Genomic DNA, 13,933 nt, shown 5'->3' with positions numbered 1-13,933 from the left:
GCCACCAAAAAACGAGGCTGATAAAAATCATCTTGACGGCGTATAAAGGAGGTTTTGCCTTAGGTTTGAATCATACGCACCCCTTTGGCATGCCCCTTGTGCTCAAATTTTTTACAGATACTGTGAAAATTTATGAACATTTGGATTGCAATCTGTCTGTTTCTTAAAAAAAAAAAAGTAAAAATTGAATGCATCGAAAATACGATTAAATCGAATTCAAAATAAATATTTATTGCCAGGATGCTTTTTTATCATAAAATACGTGAGTTTATGATATTTTAATGTGGACTGTAACAATGAAAAAATTATTCAAAATTCAAAATAGAACAAAACAGTTCTTGTTTTAAATAAAACAATATGGAATTGAATATATTTTTAAAGAAAAATTAATGAAAAACATTTATCACTCAATAAGTTCTAATCTTAAAATCAAGTTAATATTTTAAAAATTAAAATGATTTTTACTAAATGGAAATAAAAGAAAAATAAAACGACGCTGTTTGCATTTTATGATATTTCGTCCATTCAAGAATAACCCCACAAATGCTTTTAAACAACAACCCGATCTTTGCCAAAATTTCAATGAGATTTGACTGGTTGCGGTCATTCTGACGACAGTCTCCTTTGAATTGTGGTTCATCGTTTGTTTTTATTGACAAACCGATCATAATGTTAACACTTTTGAAATTTGTGTAGTAACCGAATTAAAATAGATGAACCCTTTTGTCCGGTTCTGGCGTTGGCTTATGAGCCTTTTCTTTAAGAAGCAACTATCAATTACGATTGTTGGGCTTCCAAACGCCGGAAAGACCACGCTTGTTCGCGCAATTTCAGGCGAAGATACAGAAGCTGAGACAATGCCTACAATTGGTGCACGCTCATCAACAACTAAAGTTGGAAACGTTGAATTCATTGTTTATGATATTGGAGGACACCAATCATATCAATATTTATGGAGCACTCATTGCAAGACTTCAAATGTTATTCTCTACGTTTTAGATTCTTCTGACCAAGAAGCTGTTGACTCAAGCCAATCACAACTTGAATCCCTCTTTGAGGATCCAGAGTTGGAAAACATTCCAATTTTGGTAATTGCAAATAAAGAAGATTTACCAGAGGCACTCAAAGAAAATGATATTGTTGCTAGACTCCGCCTTCAAGAAGTGGAGTCACACAAGGTCAAGCTGTTTTGTGCTTCCGCCAAAAAGAGAACAAATGTTGATGGAATTGTCAATTGGATGATTGAAAACCTTTAAAATGCTGACATTCACCAAAACAACTTCAATTTATTAAAGTGTCACTAGCTTCTTTTGTTTTTAAAAATAATCATTATTTAATTTTAAAGTCCCTAGGAACCCCATGCGTTTTTTTGTGAATGTCTTCGTCAAACTACATTTTAAAAATATCGTTAACCAATTAAAAGCTTCTTGAGGTCAACCAAATAATTATATTACATTATTTATAATATTTCTACAAAAACAAATTGTGGAAAATCTTAAGTTCTTAACTTCTTTCTAACTGAAAATTTTGGTGTTTTATTTTGATCTTATTTTCTTCTGAACAAATATTTTTTATTTAACGTTCGCTTCCATAATTTGGTTTTATGCCAAAAATCGCCATCATTCATCCAGATCTTGGTATTGGAGGAGCTGAGCGTCTAATATTAGATGTAGCTCATGCTGTAAAAGCAGGAAACCTAGAAACATCAATATGGACTTCAAGATACGAAAAAGATCGAGCTTTCAAGGATGCTGCTGATTTTGACATTCACATTCATGGAAACTACATACCACGTCATATCTTTGGTTGCTTTCACATTATTTTTGCCTTACTCCGTAATCTTTGGTTAACAATTAGATGTGCAATGTTAAGCAATGCAGAAATTTTTATTGTTGACCAAATATCAGCATGGGTTCCAATCCTTCGCCTTTTAAAGCCAAAAGCCAAAGTTATTTTTTATTGTCATTTTCCTGATTTACTTCTTGCACCGCATGATTCAACTCTACGCAAATTGTATAGACTTCCATTTGATTTTATTGAAAAGTTTGGTATCAAAAGAGCTAATCTAATTCTAGTCAATTCTAATTTCACAGCAGGAAAAACAAAACAAGTTCTTGGAATCGAAAACGTTGAAGTACTTTATCCATGTGTTGATTGTAGCCACAAAGTTGAAAGAAATAGACCTGAGAAACCAGTTTTTATATCCTTAAACAGATATGAAAGAAAGAAGAACCATGGTTTAGCAATTCAAGCGCTTGCAATTGTAAACAAAACAAACCCAGACGCTAAGCTAATAATTGCTGGTGGCTATGATCCAATGGTTTCCGAAAACGTTGAACACGAAGAAGAATTAAAAGCCATCGCACGTTACAACGGCATTGAAAATAACGTCACTTTTCTCAGAAATATAACCGATGAAGAAAAGTGGCGGCTTATCGGCAATGCTACAGCTGTTATTTACACACCAACAAATGAACACTTTGGTATTGTGCCGATTGAAGCAATGAGCGTTGGTGTGCCTGTTATAGGTTGCAATTCTGGAGGACCACTTGAAACAATTAATACTGATGGATGCAAACTTTGTGATTCTGATCCTAACGAATTTGCAAAAGCAATGGTTAAGGTGATAAACGATAGTGATCATTGTGAATCACTTAAAAAGCATGCTCAACTTTTTGGATTTGAAAGTTTCCAAAAGCAATGGGAAGATCAAATCAAGAAATTGATATGAAATAATGAAATTACCTAAAAATCGAATAAAATATTTATCTTATTACATAAATGGTAAATATTTTTATATGAAAAATATTTTTATTTTTTTTTTTTTAAGTTTCGTTTAGAATTATAGGGTGTTTCACCCCTACCGTAGTATCTCTTTATATAGAATAGACACAATAATATTTTTTATATAAATAAAAACACTAAATTTAATGGGGTTTGTTTTTTATTTAAAAATAATTATTGTCAAGTCTATCATTAACTAATAATCGATTTTTCTTTAATTGAATGCAAAAAAAATAACGTTTAAAATTTTTACGAAAGATGTATTGCAAAGCGTTTTTGACGAATGGGAAAAAAGACTTAAAAAAGTTATCGAAACAAATGGAGAGTATATTTAATAAACATTTCATTTTTATTAATAAATTTAAAAAAACTTAAAAAATGAGTGAGATACTACAGTTGGGGTGGAACACCCTATATAATTAACAGATGCAGTTAAAATTTTCACACAATCAATACTTTAGATGAAACAAAACTACGAACAATTTGCATGAAGATTTCTCAACTTACAGCATGTTAAACATGACTTCACCACAGCTAGCACATGTATAAACAAGAAATAAGGGAAAGAAGATTTAATATATATATATAAAAGAAAAATATAACCGCTCATGATTCATCACTGTCAACATCACTTGTGTGCCTTTCTCTGCCTTTTTCCATCCAATTGATGAATTTGCCGAGAAATGTATTTTCGAAGTCACCACATTCAAAGGTTCTTATTGCCTGTAACTTGGAGTATAGTTCCCAGATGATGTTTGTGAACACTGTTCCAAGGATTATGTCGATTGTGTAATGATTTCGAATCATTATAATTGTGATTAAAACAAGGGAAAGAATAGTATAAACAAGGAATTTGATAACATTAAACATTTTTCCAAAGAAAATTTTGTCTAAAATCTCGAAGAGATATCTTGTAACAACCCATAGATATGTTGTATGTCCAGACATTGTTAAATCGCCACATTGCGGTACTTCATTTAAGAAAAGGCCCATTGCAAAAGTATAAATGAATGCGATTTTGGGAATTGAATGCATTTTGGAAACTGTAGGATATGGAATTGTATGACATTTACAGTTTTTATATCCAATACAAGTTGGTGGAAGAGTGGTAACGGTGAATAAAAGTGTTCTAAGGTGCAATGATAGCGCATAAACACATGCCAATTTAGGAAGATTAATTAGATCATACCTAAAAATGCTAAGAGCAATTGCAAGGGCTGTAACTGTAACAGAAACTATGTCAGCAGGTTGGTGGTCCATGTATGAAGGAGAATTTCTGAGCATTCCATATTGTTTAAATGAATCAGCGATAAAATCTGGAAGCGCCCTTTCGACTGGCATGCGGCTGTAAGTGATAGCATTAAAAATATTCATAATGTAAATAGCCAAGAAAACCCAAAGTAAACATAATAATGATCTCTTTGTAAAAAAATCGCGAAACAGTTTTCTTGGAGTAAGTAAGTTCTGCATTTGTATGAATCCGAAGAAAGAGTATTTGATTGACTCTCTCAAGTTTGTGGTGTCTTCTCCAACCACAGGATCCATTTGAAAGTAACGGTTACTTAAACAAATAAAACTGTTATTCATAGAAAATTTTGAGTGGAAATTTCAAAAATTGAATAATTTTTTTGTGAGATACATCGTTTCTAACCGATCAATGAATTTAAAATCAACAGCCAGAAACCCAAAAAAGAAACAATTTGTTTGATTAAAAATATCATAAAAAAGTCGCAAAAATTATTTGTTTTGATTATTAATAATATAAAAAAAGAAAAGTATGCATAAAAAATTCATAAATAAAAAAAAAATTATTATTATATATTTAATGCAAACCCAAAACATTGATTTTTTATAAGGTGCTGCCAAATTTTGAAACAAAATTTTTAATGTCATTATGTGATATATCCTCTATTTTATGGAAAACACAGGAAGGTCAGCTGACCCCTTCGAGATTTCGAATGTCAAATATTTTCTTCACAATATTCAATAGGTTGGTCCCAATTTTTTGCCAATCTGCACTTGATAGAATTCCATTAATGGAAAGCCAAGAAAAAGAATCTTTACATATGTTAAAAACTCTCCAAAATATCACATTAAACATGAACGAAAGAAGTAAGTTGAGTGATATTCAAATAGCTTTAGATCTTTTTAATATTAATTTTCCATTTTCTTTTAATTTTGTTCTTTGTCATTCAGTATATTCATCTTTTGTTTCTAGAATGAAAGATTTCAACATATATTTTGAATTTTTACAGGCAGTTGAAGCAAAAGAAAAAGAATTATTTAAAAATGATTTCAATATTTTTGATATTTTTTCACATATTCTTCTTATCAAAACAACGCAATAATCAGATTATCTTTTAGAAAAGCTTTATGAAAAAAATATTATTGGTGATGAAATTCTTAAGCGCAAAAAGTCATTTTATTTTGCACAATACAAAACTTTAGTTGAACTCAAAAATGACGAATATGAACCTTTTTCAGAACAATTTTTAGATAATTATGAAGAACTTTCAAAGAATGATTGGGAGCTTCATAAACAATTAATTAAAGAAGGAGTTAATCCAAATGAAATTGCAAAAATAATTCGAAATGATGAAGTAGAAAAACTTCAAGAAATATCATCACGAGATAATTTTAATTTTAATCAAGCAATCGAACCATCACTTTATGAAAGATGTTCATTCGTTAACCAAGAAAATGTTACATTAATTGATTATGAAGCATTTTTTGGATCAATTAAATGTTTTAAATATTTACTTATGAATGGTGCAAATGTTAAAAATACAGGTAAATATGCAATTGCAGGCGGAAACTTAGAGATAATTCATTTATGTGAACAAAATCATTCATCATTTGAAGGCGCATATTCAGCAGCAATTGAATTCCATCGAATTGATATTATGCAATATGTTCATGAAAACGAAATTTTAGACGTAAGATATATAGCCGAATTTGGAAGACAATGTATTTATCATAATAACTAGAACTTTTCACATATTTCAAAGATGAAGGAATGGAAATTGATGATACTTTTATTAATGAAGCAGCTAAGAATGGAAATATATTTCTTGTTCAATATTTTAATGAAGAAGTTCAAATAGCAAATGATGTTTTAGTAGCAGCTTCAAAATCGGGTAATTTAGAATTAGTTAAATATCTTATAACACAAAAGAAAATCAATGTAAATGTTAAAGATATTCAATATTTCTATTTAATGTTAATTTCGTGGGAAATGGATTTCTTTAAAATATTTAATTTTCATTGGTATTGTTTGATACAGCACTTATAGTTGCATCAGAATATGAGAATTGTGGATTAGTTAAATTTCTTCTCGAACAAGAAGATATTAATGTTAGTGCAAGAAATGTTTTTTAGTTTTGTATAAAATATCTTTCTAAAATTTGATGTGTTTTAATGATATTCGGATTTAATTGAAATCATTTAAAACAGCACTTATTTGGGCATCACAATATAACAATATTGAGATATTCAAAATGCTTATTGAACAAAATGATATTGATATTAATTCAAAAGATATTTATCCAACTTTTTTACTGTTCATTTTAATGAATTAGATTTTCTTTTATGCTTATTTTTATACAGCACTTATTTTAGCATCTAGAAATGGTCATACAGAAATAGTTAAATTACTTCTTGAGCAAGAAGGAATTGATATTAATGCTAAAAATATTTACTTGTTTTATTTGATATTTATTTTAATAATTTAATATTTCAAAATAATATTTGAAATTTTTTCATAATTTGTTTAACTGCAATTAATCTCTTTAATAATGAAAATATCCTGTCTTTGCTCAAAGAAAAGATTCAGTAAAATTGATGTTCAAAAAATAAGAAGAATATAAAATAATGTACTCAAACCGAGAAAATAAAGATATTCTGATGAATTTATGATCACTTTATTTTAAATTGTGGCTCTGATGCAAAACGCCCTCCATTTTGCGGTTTTTGAACGATAGGAAATTTGAGGAAAAATAGAAATGCCACATTAGGGCACCCCATCCATCATCCTGACGGCCGGTTTCGATCGTTATCCATTGAAAAACGAAGTTGCTCGCATTTGATACATATTAATATATATATTTTGACAGACAAAATATTTGACATAACGATAATATTCAAGTTATCAAATAAAAAATATAAGATTTATTATAACGGTTATCGATAAAAATTTATTCATATTTTTTGTTTGTAAAGTAGTCAAAAAGTCGATCATTTTTTTATTGATGCAATTGCAATTCGAAACCATTAAGAAAGTGTTAAAATTAAATGACAAAAGCTTCATCAAATGGGCCTCTGAGCAGGGAATCATTCCTGATATCCACCAAATTCAAATATGTCCGAAATGTCAATCGTTAATGAAAGTTTATTTTTCACCAAGTTACCCTGATGGTGCTGCATATAGATGCTGCTCAAGTAAATGCAGAAATTCAAAATCAATCAGATTAGATTCATGGGTATCACAATCAAAACTTTCATTAAGGGGATTTGTTCACATTTTAGCATGTTGGGTAGAAGGTTTTGATATAAGAACTACATCTAAAATTACAGGTGTATGTGAACGATCATTAATAACATGATTTCAAACTTTTCGATCTATTGCAGAAAAAGAATATCGAAAAGATATAGCTCAGAATTTACTTGGTGATGGAATAGTCGAAATTGATGAGAGTCATTTTTTCGGTGCTAAATACAACAAAGGAAGTGCATTGGAAAAAGAAGAAATTTGGGTTTTTGGCGAAATAGACAGTAAAACAATGAGAGTTGTTGCTGAGATTTGCGAAAATAGATCGAAAGAAGTTCTCATTCCAATTATTTGTTCAACAGTTAGACCTAATTCAGAAATTTGGTCTGATGAATGGAAGGCATATAATACTCTTAGTGATTTAGGTTATGTACACAAAACAGTAAATCACTCAGAAAATTTTGTAGATCCAATTACTGAGGCAAATACTCAAAAAATAAAAGGTACATGGAATCTAATAAAAGGATATCTCAAAAAAATGGATTTAGAGATAGAAATTATCTCGAATCATATATCCATGGATGGTGCTTTCGAAGAAATATAGGAAATACATTTGAAAAATGCTGGAAAGCAATAATTGGTGAAATTTCTTAATAAACTAATCATAATTTAAAATATTTTTATTAGAATAATGATTTCGGAGTGTATCAGACCCCCCCCAATAAGATATTTTGCCATTATTCACTTTTTGAAATGACTTTGATCTCCTTATCAAAAGTCGGATATTTTTATTGCCATTTTTTTTCCTTTCAAATTTCCTATCATTCAAAAACCGCAAAATGGAGGGCGTTCTGCATCCTAACCTAAATTGTTTCTAAAGAGTTCTATGAAGTGGCTGTTTTTTTTTTTTTTTTTTCTAGCTATAATATCAAAATAAAGTAAATATTAATGTGTATATATTATATATATTATATTGCTTAATTTTAATGATTTACCAAGATATTCATATTTCGATGGTCGAAAAGTGCTCAAAAATTGGGGTGAGAGGTACAAAATATATGTAATCATTCTAAAAAATATAAAAAAGAATCACCACTTACATACGTCTCACTATTTATATCGGAATTCCTGAATTAATATATTATAAATCGATCATCCTTGAATAATTAAAGATAATGCAGATAAAGATATCAATTCTAAACCTATAAATTCAGAGAAACTATGCAATCTATATCTGATTTAATAATGGCTAAGAAAATTTATCAAGAAAATATTTATAAATTTTTATAAATTTCCCACATTCATGATAGAAAGACAAAAATATATTTCGATAGCTTAAGAAACAATAGATTATGATAAAAACCCAGAAACAAAAAATCACAAGCAATCAATAGAAATTTCAGCAACAAAAAAACAGATATAAAATAACCTTTTCCTATCGGCTTTTCTTACTTCACCAGAATTTTGATTTTTCAGAGTTGTGTGAGCGAAAAAAAACGCCCAAAAAATGAAGATGATTAATAATATGTGAATAATATGTAAAATGAATTCATTTTAAAAAAATTTGAAATTGCAAATTGATTGACTGATTTTTTAAAAAATTCTTAAAATATTGAAATATTTTTGGTCATAATTGAATATTTTGGTTCATTTATTATCAAATAATAGTAAAGTTAAAATGTAATTGTTGTTATATAAAATTTTACTCCATGTTTAATTATTTTTTCATATGATATTATTTCGGTTTGTTACAAAAAATTTCACAATGGCATTTTAAAATTTGAAATACCATAAAAAGAATACAATCAATATGTATTAAAAAGGTTTTATCAAAATTCTTTTGTACATTTTCGAGAAATTTCCCATTTAAGCAACAACAAATTTCAATAAAAATGATACAAGATAATAGTTTAGAAATTAAACATATCTAACATAGCAATATTGCTATTTAGGAAATATTCCAAAATTTCCGAAAAAGTATGGCAAAATCATATCCAAAGATTGAACAATCAAAATTTCATAACGAGGGTATTTTTGTATGGTTCTACAGATGCCATTATTAACATAAAATTATCCTTGAAAAAATATGCATGATTTGAAGTTTGAGTATCTGTTTATTCCAATAAATATCAATTGTCCTCCACGTAAAACACTTGATGCTGAAGCAGCTCTTAAGTCAACACCAGTCATTGATCCACAATATGCTAAGAACCAACATCATTTCAGACCAGTCTTTGTGAAATCATCTTATACATCCAAACCGTGTAACAATTACGTGATATCCAACATGCACAGGATATATGTGTTACTCATTCGGATTATTTAAATTTAATCTTAATTACATTTTTTTTTCTTGGTTTACTAACAATTTATGAATTATCAGTACATTTTTTTCCAAACACATCGTCGTTCTGAAATTCCTATCGTTTGCGCACGTCACTTTTTGGATATTCTGTTTTTCTCGTTGGCTACTTTGTTCTGTTTGCTTTTGCACTGTTCACTTTTTCGGATATTTAGTTTTGCAAGTTGTATAATAACAATTACAATGAGCCGTAACAATTTCTGAAATATCAGTACACTTTTTTCCAAACACATCGTCGTTCTGATCTTCCCATCTTTTGTCATCAAAATGAGTTCTATCGCAAGTATTAACAGCTGACGCACAAACAAACGCAATGAGACATTAACATCAAATAAAGTCAATGAGATAATGTGAAATTACAAATTTATAATTTTTCTTTTTCTTTATTTTCCTAATAACTGTTTCTTTCTCTGCCACATTCTGAGTTTACTCAAGAACAACATTCAGCATTACCCTTCGCGTTATTCCCTGTTCCTCGAGTGTCTTCTCCGCAATGATTTCTCCTCCCTGTGGCAAATTGATGGTGAACTCCAATGGTCGTTTCTCCTCATCGAACATTTCCTCCTGTCCCTTAACAAATGTATGTAATTGCCCGGCGCATTTCGCATCGAATTTCCGCGTCACCCGCGCGCCAGAAGGCATCTTCAGGCAGATCGCAATGCCGTTCGGCGCGTCGGGAAGTTCCTTCGCTGCGTTGACCAGTTGCGCGTATATCTCATCAATAGAGTCCTTCTCGGCGCGCTGGATTTCAGCTTGGAACTCCTTATTACTCTCCTCCTCGAGAAGCTTGACTGCGTCCTCTTGCTCGCGACGCTTCGCTTGCTCCATCGCAAGCTCGTATTCCCGGTCCTGCTCGTTGTGGATGCGCTGCGTTGACGTCTGACGCTGCGGGAACTCATAAGTGGGCGCGGGAGCACCGGGCTGATACGTCGTCTCCTGCAGGGAGCTCTGGATGGCACGCTGAAGGTCTTCGTCGTCTTCGGCTGGAATTGATTCGGTGCGTGGCGGAAATTGGAGACGCTGTGGAAGTGGAAGGGGCTGCGGCTTGGACGGTGAATCATTCATGGATTCTTGAAGTGAGCGTTTATGGTCTATATCTTCATTATCTGTGTTTGATGGAGATGGTTGTGGCTTGGGAGGTGCGTCCTTCATGGATTCTTGTAATGCGCGTTTAAGGTCTTCATCTTCATTGGAAGATTCAAATGATGGTTTTGGAGAAAAAGATGATCCCCACTGGGGTTTGTTTTGAACGTCATTCATGGACTCTTGTAATGCGCGCTTGAAGTCTTCATCTTCATTATTTGATGGCAATGGAGATGGTGGCTGAGAGTTAAAATCACGCATTGATTCTTGAAGCGCACGTTGAAGCTCATCATCTTCGCTTTTTATGTTACCATTTTCCCCTGGGGAACCCCCAGCTTCAATTATGAATTCACATGTTTCATTAAATTCATCTTCACTCATTGAATAAAGCTTTGATCGAGGAATCCCAAATTTCCAAAAAGCATCTTCCCATTTTTCCCGTTCGTTTTGCGACGTATTGTTATTTTTGTTTTTACCAAACATTCGAAATTTTGACACTTTTAAGTTAGCCGATTCATATTATTTGGAGCACCCCAATTCCAAGTGGAAAAAACGATTAAAACATGCAGAAAAACAAATGTCAAATCTTTTGTTTTTTAAATATAATGACGTTATTAATTTTTTGCTTACAGTAATCAATTGGGTTATTGGTATGGTTGTTTGATTTTTTTTTCCAAAATCATTTCATAATGGAAAATGTTGTACATAAAAATATGGAATTAATAAAATCTTTTTTGATCATTAGAAAAGTTAAATCTATCAAAATAGAACAAAATATAAAGATGCTGTTTGAGAAAATTCGATTTTAAAAGTCTATCTTAGGCCTTTTTAAAGGTTTTTCATATTGGGGAGATCTCTTCCCACAGAGGTACATATTTTTATATCTAAACATTAGAAAATATGCTCAAACTCCTTTAAACCCTAAGCGTAAAAAATTGATTTTATTTTTATCCAAAATATAAAACACTATTTTATCTGACTAATGATACCAAAAATAAACATTAACGACAAAATATTTTTGATATTTTTATTAAGAAATAAACATGTGCAAATATTTGGTGATTTTATAGATTTTATTTCTGAGAGAAAACGCATGTGTTCCATGTCACCCAAAGTCTTGAATCACAGAAGAAGATATTAAAATCTGGCTATCAATTTTGTTTCTTAAATAATTTCTTCTTTTATATAACAGAATGAAAACCTTTACAATTAAAATTATTAAAATCACTACAAATACAGATAATCCCACAGTAAGTCCGATGATAAGTCCATTTTTGTTATCCTTTTGATCATTAGTGTATATGCAAACGTCGAAATAATCATCAGGTTGTGTTGCAAGGATTTCATTCCATATTTTATTCTTTTGCAAGTCATAATTTTGATAATTTTGAATAAAAGGTAAACATAAAGTTATGTCATAAACATATATTCCTTTCTTCTGAACTTTCTTTCGATATGTTCTTGAAAATATTTTCTCATTGAAGTCAGGAGGACTTTCAGGAAAAGAAACAACTGATAACGAAGAACAATTTTCAAAAATGTTTTCTGCATTTTTTAACACAGTATTTAATAAAGGAAAATGTATAAAAGTAAGTGATACACAGCCTTTAAAACATGAGTCACCATCAATTTGATTTAAGTTATTTAATATAATGGTTTTAAGTGAAATACAATATTCAAATGAATTATCTTCAATTTCTCTTACAAGATTTGAATTAAACATTTCAAGACTATAACAGTGTGAAAATGAATATGGAGAAATATGTTTCGCGCTTTTGATAGAAATGTTTTTAAGATTAATACAATATGAAAAACAATATTTTGGAATCGTTGTTAATATTGGTAAAATTACTGTAGAAAGATTTTGACAATGTTCAAATGCTGAAATTCCAAGCGTTGTTACATTAGAAAATGAAATAATTTCGAGAGAAGTGCAATTACAAAATGAATTATCTTCAATATTTTGGACATTTATAAAATTGGTTTTAGTTAATAAATGACAATTTTCAAATGCACTGTTTCCAATTGTTATTATATTTGGAAGAGAAACTTCTTTAAGAGAGGTGCAATTATAAAATGTATTATTTCCAATGTTTTGCAGTTTTGGAAAATTAATTTCTGTTAATGAATGACAATTTTCAAATGCGTTGTTTCCAATTATTGTTATATTTGGAAGAGAAACTTCTTTAAGAGAGTCACAATTATAAAATGTATTATTTCCAATGTTTTGAAGATTTGGTAAATCAAATTTTAATAATGAATGACAATTTTCAAATACATTGTTTCCAATTGTTATTATATTTGGAAGAGAAACTTCTTTAAGAGAGGTACAATTATAAAATGTATTATTTCCAATGTTTTGCAGTTTTGGAAAATTAATTTCTGTTAATGAATGACAATTTTCAAATGCGTTGTTTCCAATTATTGTTATATTTGGAAGAGAAACTTCTTTAAGAGAGTCACAATTATAAAATGTATTATTTCCAATGTTTTGAAGATTTGGTAAATCAAATTTTAATAATGAATGACAATTTTCAAATACATTGTTTCCAATTGTTATTATATTTGGAAGAGAAACTTCTTTAAGAGAGGTACAATTATAAAATGTATTATTTCCAATGTTTTGAAGATTTGGTAAATCAAATTTTAATAATGAATGACAATTTTCAAATACATTGTTTCCAATTGTTATTATATTTGGAAGAGAAACTTCTTTAAGAGAGGTACAATTATAAAATGTATTATTTCCAATGTTTTGCAGTTTTGGAAAATCAATTTCTGTTAATGAATGACAATTTTCAAATACATTGTTTCCAATTGTTATCAATTTTTGAGAAAAATATTTTAGAATAACTAATGAATTACAATTTGCGAATGCATAATCCCCAATATAATTTAATGAAATAAGAAATATATTCTTTAAATTTATACAATTTTCGAAAGTAAATGGTTTTACATATGTTAATTTGGGAAATCCGATATTTTTTAATTCTTTACATGATTGAAATGCATATTCTTCAACATCAATTACTAAATAAAAGCTTTCAACAGTTAAGTCACTATAAGCGAAACATTTTCTTCCAATTTTTGTTATATTTGGAGCATAGAAACGATGGATTTTTGTATTATAAAAACATTCATCTCCAACTTTTTTTGCATTTGGTATATTTATGATTAAATTAGATTTATTTACAAAACATTTATTACCAATTTCAATT

General features: G+C 29.7%; 4 protein-coding genes across 4 annotated transcripts; 2 read left to right on the top strand and 2 right to left on the bottom strand.

The window, feature by feature from the left end:
• Window positions 1-746: 746 nt before the first annotated feature.
• GO595_005014 (ADP-ribosylation factor-like protein 8B) lies at window positions 747-1,256 on the top strand (the record flags this gene model as incomplete). Its single annotated transcript, XM_067918210.1, has 1 exon — window positions 747-1,256. The coding sequence occupies one exon, from the start codon at window positions 747-749 to the stop codon at window positions 1,254-1,256; it is 510 nt and encodes a 169-aa protein (XP_067774786.1).
• A 347-nt stretch (window positions 1,257-1,603) lies between these two features.
• GO595_005013 (Alpha-1-3/1-6-mannosyltransferase ALG2) lies at window positions 1,604-2,731 on the top strand (the record flags this gene model as incomplete). Its single annotated transcript, XM_067918209.1, has 1 exon — window positions 1,604-2,731. One exon carries the CDS (start codon window positions 1,604-1,606, stop codon window positions 2,729-2,731), a length of 1,128 nt encoding a protein of 375 aa, XP_067774785.1.
• Window positions 2,732-3,390: 659 nt separating this feature from the next.
• GO595_005012 (uncharacterized protein) lies at window positions 3,391-4,125 on the bottom strand (the record flags this gene model as incomplete). The annotated part of the gene is made up of 1 exon (XM_067918208.1): window positions 3,391-4,125. One exon carries the CDS (start codon window positions 4,123-4,125, stop codon window positions 3,391-3,393), a length of 735 nt encoding a protein of 244 aa, XP_067774784.1.
• A 5,933-nt stretch (window positions 4,126-10,058) lies between these two features.
• Window positions 10,059-11,096, bottom strand: GO595_005011 (surface protein; the record flags this gene model as incomplete). The annotated part of the gene is made up of 1 exon (XM_067918207.1): window positions 10,059-11,096. One exon carries the CDS (start codon window positions 11,094-11,096, stop codon window positions 10,059-10,061), a length of 1,038 nt encoding a protein of 345 aa, XP_067774783.1.
• Between the last annotated feature and the right edge of the window lie 2,837 nt (window positions 11,097-13,933).

The sequence above is a fragment of the Histomonas meleagridis genome (assembly GCF_020186115.1).
Source record: "Histomonas meleagridis strain 2922-C6/04-10x chromosome Unknown contig_31, whole genome shotgun sequence".
Lineage (NCBI taxonomy): Eukaryota > Parabasalia > Tritrichomonadida > Dientamoebidae > Histomonas > Histomonas meleagridis.
This window is presented reverse-complemented; position numbering and strand designations above follow the sequence as displayed.